Raw genomic sequence first — 15,426 nt, 5'->3', positions numbered from 1 at the left:
GTGCCAACAATTTCCACTGAAGACAACGTTCTTGGGCAACATGCATGTATTTCTTTATCAATTTATCTTGTTTTTTCCCCAGCATTCTTCTAATATGAGAAAGAGTGGTAGTTCTCCCATGATCAAGAGCTGATTGTAGTTTACAAGAGGGAAAATAGGTGGTCAGTGCCCATCCAGTATGTAATATACTATGCTATACTACAAGCCTTTTCTTAGTGTTTCGAAAGAGTAATGGTATTACATGTAATACTACATGTAATACAACAAATCTGATCAAGTAATATCAATGAATTTATAGCAAATTAAATATAAGACATTCTAGTTGATCATGTGGCATAATACATTAATGGACATGCGAGGTTTGTGGGGGGCGGGGAAGGGGAATCAGTTTGCAGAATTTTCTTGGTCTTATTCTTTCGGAATCACAAAGACAGGGCAGCCATGTTGGTGTACATTACAACAGAAGAAAACAGAATTTCATGATTCTGACCCAGACGTGAACCAAACACTGTAGCCACAGTTTTGGCCAGCGGGATCAAAATCTTGTTCCACTTACAACTCCAGTTTTTCCAGTTTTCAAGAAAATGATGATATTTTGACATATTGAGGAGATGATATATTTGGACAAAGCTTCTCCCTCAGAGCCTCTTCCTTGACACCTTGACCTCATGCCATACCCTTAGCTGCAACATGAGACCATATGGTACCTCGTAGACTCCTCCCTAGGAGCCACCCCCTACCTCTTGACCCAATGCCACAACCGTAACTGCCACATGAGACCATATGGTACCTCATGGACTCCTCCCTCAGAGCCTCTCCCCCTACCCCATGCCACACCCTTAGCTGCAACATGAGACCCCAAGGTACCTCGTAGACTCCTCCCTCAAAGCCTCTCCCCTTATCTCATGCCACACCCTTAACTGCCACATGAGACCCCATGGTACCTCGTAGACTCCTCCCTAAGAGCCACCCCCTTACCTCTTAACGCATGCCACACCCTTAACTGCCACATGAGGCAACATTAAAATGGAAATAACCTTTCGGTGTTAAATGCCATAAATCACCAAAATATGATCAGAAAATACCTTGTATTATAATAAGAATACATTTAATTATTTTCGTAGATAATATTCAATCGAATGTTTGTTTTTAACACAAAATTTCTTAGCTTCGGCGTTACGTTTACCCATTTCATACCACGTGTCATACCCTAGAGTATTATTTTTTTGTTTAATGGTTGCACATGAGAAGACATATGAATGTGAATACAACTCAAGCAAAGAATATTATTCTCAAGAGAATGACACGTGGTTTAAAATGGAAAAACATTACGCCCAAGGTAAAGAGGTCTTTTGCAAAATTCAATTCTATAAATACAATTTAAATATCAAGAAAATGAACAAGAAATTGATATTGATAAAAATAATTTCGCGTAGGGATGAAAATGTAAAAGAGAAGGGGTGGGGTGGGGGATTTTAGTTTATGTGTTATTGCAGACAGGGTACAGTGCCATCATTTTTAAATAGAAAAAACATATTCGAAAGTGTTTGCAATAATAAATAGTGTACCCTGTGCAAGTTATGTAAAACGTCTAGAAATTATATGGAAATAAATAGAAAATAAATAATATGGTATGAGATTGCATTCGAACATTTCAAACTCCTTTTGAACAGGATTGTTGATGCAGTGTTCTTAGTATTACTCCATCTAACTATTTATTGCAAGCACTTACAAACGTTATAAATAAAGACTTTGCTCCATCACGTGAAGGCAGCCATGACAGGAGGCAGGAAAAATTTAATTTGGTCTTATCAGATTTACATGAGATTTATCTGAGAGAAAATTTAGCTTCCCAGGAGAGAAAGACTGTACTGTTGTGCCTCATGTCATGGCTGCCATCACGTGATGGTGCAAAGGTCTCTACAGAGTGATTCCATTTAACCTGTTTCTCGTTTAATTAATTTAATGTTTTGATAAATGTTTCATGGGTTAAATGCGATCACCAAGATTTTCCTTTCCCTTTGCTTAAATATACTGATTGTCTTAATTCTTAGTATTTTTTTCTTGCTCTGATAGCGTATCATGGTGAGTACAGATGCTGAACCTGGTTTCTGGCTGAAAGTACGGCTCGGGTCAAATTTTAGGTTCGGCTCGTGAAGTTCGACGTTTCACATGAGCCAAAGTAACTAGAAATTCGACACTAAAAAAAGCTACTATCGTCAGCCAATCAAAAGTCAGAATTTGTGCCTCTGTTGTCAGCCAATCAAAAGTCGGAATTTGTGCCTCTGTTGTCAGCCAATCAAAAGTCAAAATTTGTGCCTCTGTTGTCAGCCAATCAGAAGTCAGTATTTGTATCCGCTACAATAACAGGTAATCGCACCGGGCTAGAGAAATGAATTCGGGAATCAAGAAAAATAATTTTTACACAGATAAAATTAATTATTATCATTATTATCTATTAATTGATGATTAATACATTAATGAAATGCATATCCAGTGCATATTAAAGCCTTACGGAGTACTGACATGCAAAGCAGTACATTCAATAAATTCTTCGTACCACAAATGGTGCAAATAAAAGAAATTATTTCAGTTAGAAATAGCGCTTCTTAGATAGACTACCCTTTATTTTTGTACATATCTTTCATCTAGATGACATTGAATTTTCTTTGATTAAATAAATAAATATCCTAATAACAGTGTCTTATCCTTGTCACTTCTTGTCTAATATCAAAATTATTCTTTATCTACTATGAATCTAAGAATAAAAATATTTCAGCTATAATTTGTTTTTAAATTACCAAATCTATCAAAACCATTTCCTATAAGTCATTTCGAGAAGGACTAGAAAATTACGTTGAGTATAAATTCCAGAGAATTCTTCTCAGATTTAAGTGAAGAAATACATGATATCTGGGAAATATGTCCCCTAACACTCCCATAACGCACTGCCGAATCAATCCAATTTATTCATCAAAAATACCCAAAAATGACCTATTTTGCATCCTTCATAAATAATGCATATAATTCTAAAAGGTGTCAAAATGGCCCAAAATCCATCAAAACCATGGGCTATAGTCCATGCTTTTTGCCCCAAAATACCCAAAAATGACCTATTTTGCATCCTTCATAAATAATGCATATAATTCTAAAAGGTGTCAAAATGGCCCAAAATCCATCAAAACCATGGGCTATAGTCCATGCTTTTTGCCCCAAAATAGCTAAAAATAACCTATTTTGCATCCTTCATGAATAATGCATATGTTTCTAAAATGTGTGAAAATGGTCCAAAATCGGTGATATGAAGCTAAAATAAACAAGCCCGGCTCTTCTTTCAGATTGGTTATTTCGAAGCCACAAATGGAGCTAAAATAACCACGATCGTCTTTTTCCTTACCGTGGTTATTTCCAGGCCAAAAATGAAGCTAAAATAACCAATTTCGGCTTGAAAAGCTGGAAAACGTTCCAAAATCCATCAAAACCATGGGCTATAGTCCATGCTTTTTGGCCAAAAATGGCTAAAAATGACCTATTTTCAGATTGGTTATTTCGAAGCCAAAAATGAAGCTAAAATAACCAAGTTGGGATTTTGTCTTACCGTGGCAATTTCCAGGCCAAAAATGAAGCCAAAATAGCCAATTTCGGCTTGAAAAGCTGGAAAACGTTCCAAAATCCATCAAAACCATGGGCTATAGTCCATGCTTTTTGGCCAAAAATGGCTAAAAATGACCTATTTTCAGATTGGTTATTTCGAAGCCAAAAATGAAGCCTAAAATAACCAAGTTGGGATTTTGTCTTACCGTGGTTATTTCCAGGCCAAAAATGGAGCTAAAATAACCACGATCTTCTTTTTCCTTACCGTGGTTATTTCCAGGCCAAAAATGAAGCTAAAATAACCACGATCTTCTTTTTCCTTACCGTGGTTATTTCCAGGCCAAAAATGAAGCTAAAATAGCCAATTTCGGCTTGAAAAGCTGGAAAACGTTCCAAAATCCATCAAAACCATGGGCTATAGTCCATACTTTTTGGCCAAAAATGGCTAAAAATGACCTATTTTCAGATTGGTTATTTCGAAGCCAAAAATGAAGCTAAAATAACCAAGTTGGGATTTTGTCTTACCGTGGTTATTTCCAGGCCAAAAATGAAGCCAAAATAACCACGATCGTCTTTTTCCTTATCGTGGTTATTTCCAGACCAAAAATAAAGCCAAAATAACCAATTCCGGCTTGAAAAGCTGGAAAACGTTCCAAAATCCATCAAAACCATGGGCTATAGTCCATGCTTTTTGGCCAAAAATGGCTAAAAATGACCTATTTTCAGATTGGTTATTTCGAAGCCAAAAATAAAGCTAAAATAACCAAGTTGGGATTTTGTCTTACCGTGGTTATTTCCAGGCCAAAAATGAAGCCAAAATAGCCAATTTCGGCTTGAAAAGCTGGAAAACGTTCCAAAATCCATCAAAACCATGGGCTATAGTCCATGCTTTTTGGCCAAAAATGGCTAAAAATGACCTATTTTCAGATTGGTTATTTCGAAGCCAAAAATGAAGCTAAAATAACCAAGTTGGGATTTTGTCTTACCGTGGTTATTTTCAGGCCAAAAATGGAGCTAAAATAACCACGATCTTCTTTTTCCTTACCGTGGTTATTTCCAGGCCAAAAATGAAGCTAAAATAGCCAATTTCGGCTTGAAAAGCTGGAAAACGTTCCAAAATCCATCAAAACCATGGGCTATAGTCCATGCTTTTTGGCCAAAAATGGCTAAAAATGACCTATTTTCAGATCGGTTATTTCGAAGCCAAAAATGAAGCTAAAATAACCAAGTTGGGATTTTGTCTTACCGTGGTAATTTTCAGGCCAAAAATGGAGCTAAAATAACCACGATCGTCTTTTTCCTTACCGTGGTTATTTCCAGGCCAAAAATGAAGCCAAAATAACCACGATCTTCTTTTTAAATTCCTTACCGTGGTTATTTCCAGGCCAAAAGTGAAGCCAAAATAACCACGACCGTCTTTTTCCTTACCGTGGTTATTTCCAGGCCAAAAATGAAGCCAAAATAGCCAATTTCGGCTTGAAAAGCTAGAAAACGTTCCAAAATCCATCACAACAATGGGCTATAGTCCATGCTTTTTGGCCAAAAATGGCTAAAAATGAACTATTTTCAGATTGGTTATTTCGAAGCCAAAAACAAAGCTAAAATAACCAAGTTGGGATTTTGTCTTACCGTGGTTATTTCCAGGGCAAAAATGAAGCCAAAATAGCCAATTTCGGCTTGAAAAGCTGGAAAATGCTCCAAAATCCATCAAAACCATGGGCTATAGTCCATGCTTTTTGGCCAAAAATGGCTAAAAATGACCTATTTTCAGATTGGTTATTTCGAAGCCAAAAATAAATCCAAAATAACCAATTTCGGCTTGAAAAGCTGGAAAACGTTCCAAAATCCATCAAAACCATGGGCTATAGTCCATGCTTTTTGGCCAAAAATGGCTAAAAATGACCTATTTTCAGATTGGTTATTTCGAATCCAAAAATGAAGCTAAAATAACCAAGTTGGGATTTTGTCTTACCGTGGTTATTCGGAAGCTAAAAATAAATCTAAAATAACCACGATCGTCTTTTTCCTTACCGTGGTTATTTCCAGACCAAAAATAAAGCCAAAATAACCAATTTCGGCTTGAAAAGCTGGAAAACGTTCCAAAATCCATCAAAACCATGGGCTATAGTCCATGCTTTTTGGCCAAAAATGGCTAAAAATGACCTATTTTCAGATTGGTTATTTCGAATCCAAAAATGAAGCTAAAATAACCAATTTCGGCTTGAAAAGCTGGAAAACGTTCCAAAATCCATCAAAACCATGGGCTATAGTCCATGCTTTTTGGCCAAAAATGGCTAAAAATGACCTATTTTCAGATTGGTTATTTCGAAGCCAAAAACAAAGCTAAAATAACCAAGTTGGGATTTTGTCTTACCGTGGTTATTTCCAGGCCAAAAATGAAGCCAAAATAACCACGATCTTCTTTTTCCTTACCGTGGTTATTTCCAGACCAAAAATGAAGCTAAAATAACCACGATCGTCTTTTTCCTTACCGTGGTTATTTCCAGGCCAAAAATGAAGCTAAAATAACCAATTTCGGCTTGAAAAGCTGGAAAACGTTCCAAAATCCATCAAAACCATGGGCTATATAGTTCATGCTTTTTGGCCAAAAATGGCTAAAAATGACCTATTTTCAGATTGGTTATTTTGAAGCCAAAAATGAAGCTAAAATAACCAAGTTGGGATTTTGTCTTACCGTGGTTATTTCCAGGCCAAAAATGAAGCTATAATAACCACGATCGTCTTTTTTCTTACAGTGGTTATTTCGAATCCAAAAATGAAGCTAAAATAACCAAGTTGGGATTTTGTCTTACCGTGGTTATTTGGAAGCTAAAAATAAGTCTAAAATAACCACGTTCGTCTTTTTTCTTACCGTGGTTATTTCCAGGCCAAAAATGAAGCTATAATAACCACGATCGTCTTTTTTCTTACCGTGGTTATTTCGAATCTAAAAATGAAGCTAAAATAACCAAGTTGGGATTTTGTCTTACCGTGGTTATTTGGAAGCTAAAAATAAATCTAAAATAACCACGTTCGTCTTTTTTCTTACCGTGGTTATTTCCAGGCCAAAAATGAAGCCAATATAGCCAATTTCGGCTTGAAAAGCTGGAAAACGTTCCAAAATCCATCAAAACCATGGGCTATAGTCCATGCTTGTTGGCCAAAAATGGCTAAAAATGACCTATTTTCAGATTGGTTATTTCGAAGCCAAAAACAAAGCTAAAATAACCAAGTTGGGATTTTGTCTTACCGTGGTTATTTCCAGGCCAAAAATGGAGCTAAAATAACCACGATCGTCTTTTTCCTTACCATGGTTATTTCCAGGCCAAAAATGAAGCCAAAATAACCAAGTTGGGATTTTGTCTTACCGTGGTTATTTGGAAGCTAAAAATAAAGCTAAAATAACCAAGTTGGGATTTTGTCTTACCGTGGTTATTTCCAATCCAAAAATGAAGCCAAAGGTAGCTTTAGGTTTGGGCTACCTTTGCGTTTTTATCATTTATAGTAATAGTGACGTCATAGAAAGCGTGATGCACGCAAGTCATTTACATGGTTATGTTTTTTTCGGGTCTGGGCTTCCTGTGTACTCTCATTACTTATCGTTATAGTGATGTCATAGAAAGCGTGATGCATGCAAGTCATTTACATGGTAATGTTTTTTTCGGGTCTGGGCTTCCTGTTTACTGTCATTACTTATCGTTATAGTGATTTCATAGAAAGCGTGATGCATGCAAGTCATTTACATGGTAATTTTTTTTTTCGGGTCTGGGCTTCCTGTGTACTCTCATTACTTATCGTTATAGTGATGTCATAGAAAGCGTGATGCATGCAAGTCATTTACATGGTAATGTTTTTTTCGGGTCTGGGCTTCCTGTGTACTCTCATTACTTATCGTTATAGTGATGTCATAGAAAGCGTGATGCATGCAAGTCATTTACATGGTAATGTTTTTTTCGGGTCTGGGCTTCCTGTATACTCTTATTACTTATCGTTATAGTGATGTCATAGAAAGCGTGATGCACGCAAGTCATTTACATGGTAATGTTTTTTTCGGGTCTGGGCTTCCTGTGTACCCTCATTAACTCATCGTAATAGTGATGTCATAGAAAGCGTGTTAATGTTCTATTCTAGTCTTCATGTTGGTCCATGTTCTTGTAACTTTCTGCTTAATTTCGGTTAGAGGTTCGTATCACGATTTTTGTATTCTAATTTTTTCTAATATTATTAGAGTTTCATTTGTGAAGCTTAAAGGGAAGCGTGCGCAAGTTTTGGAATTTTTTGATAATGAGGAAATTATAGATTTTATTAAGATTGGGAGACGGGAAAGAAATTCGCTTATGCAGCCATTCCGTTAACACTAACTTTAGTTTGTGATTGGGTAAGGTAAAGGCTAGATCTCCGTACTGACCGTAGATAGACCGCAAGGACTTTCTGGTGTCAAACAATTCGTAGAACGAATGTATTGTGTTACTGCCTCGCTCTATTATGATCCAATAGGTCTTTTAGTGTTAGGCCTAGGGCAAACGTCGAACTTTCCATGCACCGAACTTAATTACATCAAAGAATGCCACCTCATTATCACCTGATATCCATTGTTTTTAATGAGTTCGGTGCATCGAAAGTTCGACGTTTGCCCCAGTAGGCCTTAGTGATTTAATCTTTAACATTGGATAATTTATATAACAACAATCGGAAGCCTTTTTTGGGCAGTGGAATATCGTACGGTTTAATACGTTCTGTGATTCGTACCGTGTACGTATTGTAAGTCAGTACCGTACATTCACCATTCATACCATAGCATCTATAAAGCATGTCGTACTGTGTACGTATTGTAAGTCAGTACCGTACATTTACCATTCATACCATAACACCTATAAAGCATGTCGTACCGCATACGTATTGTAAGTCAGTACCGTACATTTACCATTCATACCATAACATCTATAACGTATGTCGTACCGTGTACGTATTGTAAGTCCTTACCGTACATTTGCCATTCATATCATAAAATCTATAAAGCATGTCGTACCGTGTGCGTACTTCAAGTCAGTACAGTACGTTTCCTTCACACACGAACACCACTCTATACGAAATTTCATAGCGAAAATGGTGCAATGTTGTATATTTCACTAGGAGAGAATAGAGGAGGTCCCGCAGACATCGACACATCGAAGACCCCAACCAAAATTTATACTACAGTCGGCTCCCAAGGAACCTTACTTTGCCATTACAGCGGGTACCCAACGCCTAATGCAATCTGGATGAGAGATGGTGACGCACTGAAGGACTGCAAGCGCTGCGTGACAAAGACAGATAATGCAACACCAGGGATAGCGAAGCTGCATGTCACGCCATTTCGTAGCGATGACTTTGGAAAATATGTTTGTAAGGTCAGAAATGAGAATGGATTTGCAGAAGCTGTTATTGAGTTAGTTCAAGAACCATCAGGTATTCATGTGTGATATTTCTGAGAGCCTATTTTACACCACAAATAAACTCCTCGGTGGACAGAATAATGGATGGATGGATGGAGGGAGGGAGGGAGGGAGGGAGGGAGGGAGGGAGGGAGGGAGGGAGGGAGGGAGGGAGGGAGGGAGGGAGGGAGGGAGGGAGGGAGGGAGGGAGGGAGGGAGGGAGGGAGGGAGGGAGGGAGGGAGGGAGGGAGGGATATGGATGGATGATATCATTTCCCCCCCTTTCCTTTCAATTTCCTTCCAGACAAGACCCAGTGCCAGAAGGACTTGATCGCCGGAAAAGATCCTCGTCTAAACTTAGAGTTCAGACCCAAGTGCGATACCGATGGTTCATATCACAGGATACAGTGTTCCATTCATCTTCAGAGCTGCTGGTGCGTGGATCGTCATACTGGTCATAAAATAGCAGAGGTTTATAAAGGACCAGACGGATATCACTGCACAGCACCCTATAGTAAGTAGATTGCGCTACAGTAGTCTATGAAATCCACTGCGTCATTGGAAATTTTAAAGCGCGCTCTTAACATTATATTTTCAAACAAACGAGAACGCCCTTTGCTATCACTGCATAGCAATTCAGGTGCTTATTCTATGCAATATACTGGAGTGAAAAAACGTAAAGCGCGCGCTAAAGAAAATACATAATCTTTTCTAAAACATGGGCGCGTTCAAAAACCCTGGCAGGTTAAATTCGTAACTTTTCAACGAGACGCAATTCGCCAAAACCTGACGAAGCTGGCTGGGTTGAGGAAGACACTCGCCTAGTGTTTTCGTTTGAGAAGGGTGTTATGTTAACAAATTATGTTTGAATTTCTTGTCCAGATATTTCCACTGGATCCACCGTCACTATGTCCATTGGAATTATTCTCCTTCTCATAGTCACTGATATTGCAGCTTTTGCCTTCTGTAAGCGGGGGATTACACACTTCATAGTTCGATATAGGAACAAAAGAAAAATACACAACATATGTAAGTAATACCTGCACGAGTATAATATACCCAACACCCAATGCAGCATATGGCATATCTTACACCATACACCATCGACTGATCAAGACTAGCAGTAGCAGTCGAAACGTATCGGTCCTCTCAACTGCCACAATCGTGAGACAAATGATTAGTATAACATTTGATTTATATACACGATGAATAATCTTTTCCATTTTATGGCATATCTTGTTAGAATGATTACCGACAAGGAATTTTTTTTTCAGTGAAGACAAAAGGAGAGGATGAAAGCTTGTTGGAAAGAGGACAAGATTACGACAGTGACTAATAAAATCTGATGAGGACGAAATGAAATTTTGTGCTAGTCAAGAAAATTGTAACTCAATAAATCAGAATACAAAATTCTTATGAAGTACCTGAAATATTAAAATCAGTATATAATTATCAGCTTCCAAACTTTATTTCTCCAAAACAAAACACTTCATGAAACGAATACCAACAATTGGCATACTCACTACTACCTTCTGCTCATGCGCACACACTTTCTAAAGGTAATACTGAATGCGCATGCAAACTAGGTACTACCTTCCGCCCATGCGCAAACTCTTAATGGTAATGATCGACGAACATGCTTATTGGTATTATCTTCTGCTCATGCGCACATTCTGCTTCATCTCCGTAATTATGGATGCGAATGCTCAATTAATATTACTCTGCTCATGCGCACACTACTTTCTACGTAATAATTGATGCGCAGGCGCATTGGGTATTACCATCTGCCGATGCGGACAATCTTCCTAATGATCACTACTATCTGCTCATGCGCACACTCTTTTCTATCTACGTAATAATGTATGTCCATACTCATTGGATGTTACCAACTGTTCATGCGCACACTCTTTTCTATCTACGTAATAATGGATGTTCATTATTAGCACTTAGCCTCCGTTGCAGACGTCCTGCGGGGTTCGGTTCGGATCCCTCCCCCACAAACGTCTGCGCACTCGAGCGAGGTTTTGTGTTCCGCCAATCAAAAATCAGCTCTGAAATTCCCGGAGCTAATTATATATGCATAAGGGATCCGAACCGAACCCCGCAGGACGTCTGCAACGGAGGCTAATTAGTACTACCATCCCGACATTATAAGTACTAATATACACAGCCTAACCGGTGATAAAACGTAACAAATAATTGAAACAGAACTCGCGGATGGCTCCAATATTGCCTTAGCCTAATCGCAGTAACCGCAAATCTTCAATAGAATATTTTACATTTTCTAGCGCATTATTAGTATGAGGTCCGGTGTAGTTCTAGAACTCGCCTTTTCTTGGCCTGCCTTTGGCTCGTGTAGTCACTGCTGATGGATCAATACTCAGCATTTCTTTCTTCCACTTCATTCTCCTATTCTGATACCAAGTCTTCACTTGTAAAGACGTCAGAGAGAGAGACTTGGCAAAATCATTCCTATCTTGTGAAGACAAGTATCTCTTTCTTTCAAAGTGTTCTTCTAATTTTTGCATTTGGAGACGCGAAAACACCGTTCGATTTCGACGATTCTTGCGGCTCTCTTTCAGGATCGTTCGGAAACATTTCGGTACATTGTCGGTGTCTTTTCGGTGAGCTGTAGATCCATAATTACCTTTGAAACGAAAACAGGTTTTTTACTGGATAGTTCAGCTTAGATAAGATCAAAGCAGGTCGATAACTTACATGTTCGAGGAATTGGTCTTTGAAGCATATTGTTGTGGAAGTTGACAGGAAAAACTGGAAAAACAGATGACGGAACAGCCAGAGACTCACGGGGAGGCTGAAAGGCTGAAAGCGAATTGTAATTAGGTTAAGCTATGAATATTATCACAGAAAATAAAGATTGTGCAAGAAATTTTAAGAAATGGTTTTTTGAGGCACATTTTTATTTTCTCTGAAATTCTGTCCAAACTTAGGAGGAAGCTTACAAGGAAGTAAAACAAACGAATAGTATAGCTCTACTTTGAAAAAAAAAAGCGTGGGAAATTTCTTGAATTGTGCGTTGTGAAATACTTGGGATATTGTAGACGGGACGCGTGTTCACGGACATCAGTCACGCACTAGATGTACTAGTAAAAGCTGTAAGTTAAGGCAATTTCAATACATTTTTTATACAGGAAAGAAGCAAAATAAAGGAAACTGTTTGGATTATTGAGGGGTAGAACTACGGGAAACAGTTGCGCGCTGCATGAAATGGTCTAGAAATCTACGACATTAAACAATTTGAATTAAAAGACATATTTGAAAACCATTTATAAACTTATTAAAAATCTAACCTGATATCCTCGAAGATGACGAGCTAGTCAATAGATCCTCTGTTTCTTGTTTATCGCTCAATATATCTTCTATCATAAAACTTTTAAACCTCTTCCCATTCTTGGATGGTAGTTTGAACGCTGACTGACGAGGCCAGCTATAGCTAGATAATCCTGTCTGAGGGAAAAGCTGCTTGGAGTTAATGTTATACAAACCGTAAAACAGCATGTTGGAAGTGCTCTTGATGTTGTTAGAGGTAAATGAATGGACCGGAGTGACAGTGGACGTTGTGTATTATATCTTGTTCACGCGCTAACAATTTGTTTATAGGTCAGTTAGAGCTGATTTTATCGTCTATGGGTGTAGCTATTTACATAACTACATGGAAATAAACCCCGTGTAACAAGCAGATTAATTAATAGCATCAATACTAAACATTAAAAGGGAACGAAAATAAGCAAGTAAATTGGTTTTTAAGGAGAAATTGTGTTTTGAAATTGTGCTTCAGTTCTGATATCTTTGTGCTTTTATAGTCGCCAGGGATGGACGACTTCCAAGGTAACACTGGAATTTAATGTGTGATTTTCTTAATTAACACCTTTTTAGATCGACATAATTTGAGAGAGAGAGAGAGGGAGAGGATGGTAATAGGGGGAATCTATATGGACTATCACAGAAAAAACGAGCCTTCCTCTCTTCAAAGGAATTCGAATAAATATCGTGACCTACCAATGTTTGGATCACCATCCTCCCCCTTAATTCCTATTGCTCGACCCTCTAAATGATGAACGCTACCTCAGCTGTATAAAACACTCACGCTATCTTGACTACAAGCATCTTGGGTGCCTATCTACCATTGACTCGTTAAGGTACATATACAGTACCTCACCATAACGACCCAACAAGGTATAAATATTGCAGACCAGTCGCAATAGGGGTAGAGGGTGTGGTTATTGAAGGGGTGTGTATTTTATAACGGTGCGAGTCAGTCATGTTATTGATCCACAAAAAGTACATATAATAAATATCATTTACCCAAAAGGGGTAGATAAGAATAAGGGTGTGGCTACTTCTAAGGGTGTGTAGGGCCTACTTTGTAAACTTGTTTAGGGAGTTATCGTCAATTCAAGATATAGACTAAGTTCATTCAATGCAATTATGAAAAGTGGCCTCCTCCCTCCACAAAGTTCAAGGAAAGTTAATAATATGTGCTTGCAGTAAAATAAACAACCTTTGAAGTCTTCAATCTTTTATTCAGCGTTTTCGTTGGTAAAGATAAAGAAAAAAAACAGCCTTAGTGAGCAATAATCAGGAAAGGAACTTAAGGATGTACTAAAAAATATTTTGGGAAAACGTCATATAGCAGAAAATCTCTGTTTTCTCTTCCGCTCACGATGAACAAGAAAACAGTTGATAAAACCTGCTTTGTTGAAGATAAAACAGGAAAAGTCGACCAAAATAAAGAAGATAAACGCAGCAAGAATGCCAACAAACACGTACAGACCGGTATAATCTAATGAAGGGATGACCAAGGGCGTGGCGGATGCTATAAACAACAAAATAGTGTATCAATAGTAGATAAAAACACACAGGGAGAGCTATGTATACTAGAGATATGACACAGATAGGGATTGATCATATGTAACGCCTTTAGCACGATAGCGTGACATTTTGAAATATTTGTTTTATTTCTGAGTAAAGGGTTCATAAAATGGAATGCACCCTTCTTAAAATTGTCGTGTGACATGGAAATACAAAAGAAATGCCACACATCCATCGAGAAAAAGTGTAATTTCTTTTCTATAGTTCATGTTAGCGTCGTGTCCAGGATACTTTTGAGAAGGGTCAATTTATCATATAGATATTCACCACTTTCCACTGTACGGACTCTACGTAATTAGAAGTTAGATCCATATATTTATATAATCCCAAAAGGGCTGAAGCGATATTGCTTTAAAAGCACGCTTGTTCAAAATGTCACGCTAACGATAAACAAGCGGAAGAATTTTACCCCTAGTTTTCTGAGGATCATAGATAAAGGTTAATTGGGGATCAGAATCCTTATCTCCGTCTTTGCAAATAACTTAAGTACGCAATACACGCATAGCCAGCACTGCACGTACGAAACATTACAGGTAAAAAATCTATAATTTAATTATAATTCAAATTAATTATTAGGATATCATTACCTTTTATTACTTTCACATGTATTTCTTTATCCATCCATACGTCGCCTGATGACGTAAAACAAACATATTTCCCAGCGTCCTCTTCTGTCACGTGACCAATGCTTAATCCACCGCTCTTCAATATTGTATATCTCGTAGAGTTTTTAATATTAATTTCCACGGCTTTTCCAGTAACTCTCCATCTTGGGACGGGAGGGAGTGGTTTACCACTTACTTCACATATTATAGTTCCTGGTTCACCACTAACTAGTGCCTGATTTGACGGAGCGTTTGAGAAATGAGGGTGATGAACTACAGCAAATAAATGAAAAAAATATTTTTTTAAAGTGTAGTACTGAGAGCGCGCAGCTAGAATCGAAGTCGAAGTCGAAAAGCTTTGAGCTCTACTATCTTGCTTTTAAAGTGTAATTTAGAAAGTTTCACAAGTTCCAAAATTCTAGTTTAATTCTACAGGAAATGCGCAAAACACTCACAAATGCTCGCGGGAAAATAAGTTTTTATGCTACGCGTGCTCAAGTCTTCAGTCTCTCAGGATGCATAAAGCACTGTGACTTGAAGTTAGATTCATTTTGAATGCAAAGTATTTGAAAAATGTTAAATTGATTTTACTTACTTCCAGAACATAAACCTTCTTGAAAAAACAAACCAGTCAACAGAAATACCAAAAATAACCCCGACATCTTTCGCTGAAACTGGTTACATCATTCCAATGTCATATATGACGTCATAGTCGAACTATGAACCATGTGATTGGTGCAAATATTTACATCTCAACAGACTACGCATGCGTGTTCTAGGTAGGAGTGAACCGAATATATATTACAAAAACGCATCGAAGTATTTAAGTTGAAAATTGTGCGCAATTCGTTAACCACTTGCCTCTTCCGCATTAGGAAATGTAGAATGTTTCTGCTGTGTTGTGAAAGCAACGAAGTTGT

General features: G+C 37.8%; 3 protein-coding genes across 10 annotated transcripts in view; 2 read left to right on the top strand and 1 right to left on the bottom strand.

The window, feature by feature from the left end:
• LOC116302267 (dedicator of cytokinesis protein 11) overlaps positions 1-2,697 on the top strand; it is a 69,558-nt gene extending 66,861 nt beyond the window's left edge. For 7 of the 8 annotated variants that reach the window (XM_031711497.2, XM_031711500.2, XM_031711499.2 and 4 more), the window contains one exon: positions 83-2,697. In XM_031711497.2, coding sequence (XP_031567357.2) covers positions 83-133 — 51 coding nt within the window. In that variant the 3' untranslated portion in view covers positions 134-2,697. The remainder of the gene's footprint in view (positions 1-82) is intronic. The other variant, XM_031711498.2, reaches the window with a different exon arrangement.
• Positions 2,698-8,316: 5,619 nt separating this feature from the next.
• On the top strand, positions 8,317-10,344 carry LOC116302278 (uncharacterized). Its single transcript, XM_031711515.2, has 4 exons — positions 8,317-9,042; positions 9,313-9,522; positions 9,891-10,037; positions 10,283-10,344. The coding sequence occupies exons 1-4, from the start codon at positions 8,475-8,477 to the stop codon at positions 10,342-10,344; spliced, it is 987 nt and encodes a 328-aa protein (XP_031567375.1). The 5' UTR covers positions 8,317-8,474.
• Positions 10,345-11,326: 982 nt separating this feature from the next.
• LOC116302269 (homeobox protein BarH-like 1) lies at positions 11,327-13,174 on the bottom strand. Its single transcript, XM_031711507.2, has 4 exons — positions 13,161-13,174; positions 12,320-12,456; positions 11,727-11,831; positions 11,327-11,655 (listed from the first exon to the last, which is right to left on the bottom strand). Exons 1-4 carry the CDS (start codon positions 13,172-13,174, stop codon positions 11,327-11,329), a joined length of 585 nt encoding a protein of 194 aa, XP_031567367.2.
• Between the last annotated feature and the right edge of the window lie 2,252 nt (positions 13,175-15,426).

Source organism: Actinia tenebrosa, unplaced genomic scaffold (genome assembly GCF_029948245.1).
Source record: "Actinia tenebrosa isolate PJP-AT-01 unplaced genomic scaffold, QUT_ActTen_1.0 PGA_scaffold0__85_contigs__length_37466705, whole genome shotgun sequence".
Taxonomy (NCBI): domain Eukaryota; kingdom Metazoa; phylum Cnidaria; class Anthozoa; order Actiniaria; family Actiniidae; genus Actinia; species Actinia tenebrosa.
Note: the sequence above shows the minus strand (reverse complement) of the source record. Positions and strands in the feature narration are given on the sequence as shown.

What these genes read in the sequence shown, in the direction of transcription:
- LOC116302278 (XM_031711515.2), top strand. Translation starts at nt 8,475, where the DNA reads ATGTCGTACCGCATACGTATTGTAAGTCAGTACCGTACATTTACCATT. An exon ending in GTTAGTTCAAGAACCATCAG is followed by an intron (nt 9,043 to 9,312) that starts GTATTCATGTGT and finishes ATTTCCTTCCAG; the next exon opens with ACAAGACCCAGTGCCAGAAG. An exon ending in TCACTGCACAGCACCCTATA is followed by an intron (nt 9,523 to 9,890) that starts GTAAGTAGATTG and finishes TTTCTTGTCCAG; the next exon opens with ATATTTCCACTGGATCCACC.
- LOC116302269 (XM_031711507.2), bottom strand. An exon ending in GTCATCTTCGAGGATATCAG is followed by an intron (nt 11,832 to 12,319) that starts GTTAGATTTTTA and finishes ATTCGCTTTCAG; the next exon opens with CCTTTCAGCCTCCCCGTGAG. An exon ending in AAGACCAATTCCTCGAACAT is followed by an intron (nt 11,656 to 11,726) that starts GTAAGTTATCGA and finishes TTCGTTTCAAAG; the next exon opens with GTAATTATGGATCTACAGCT.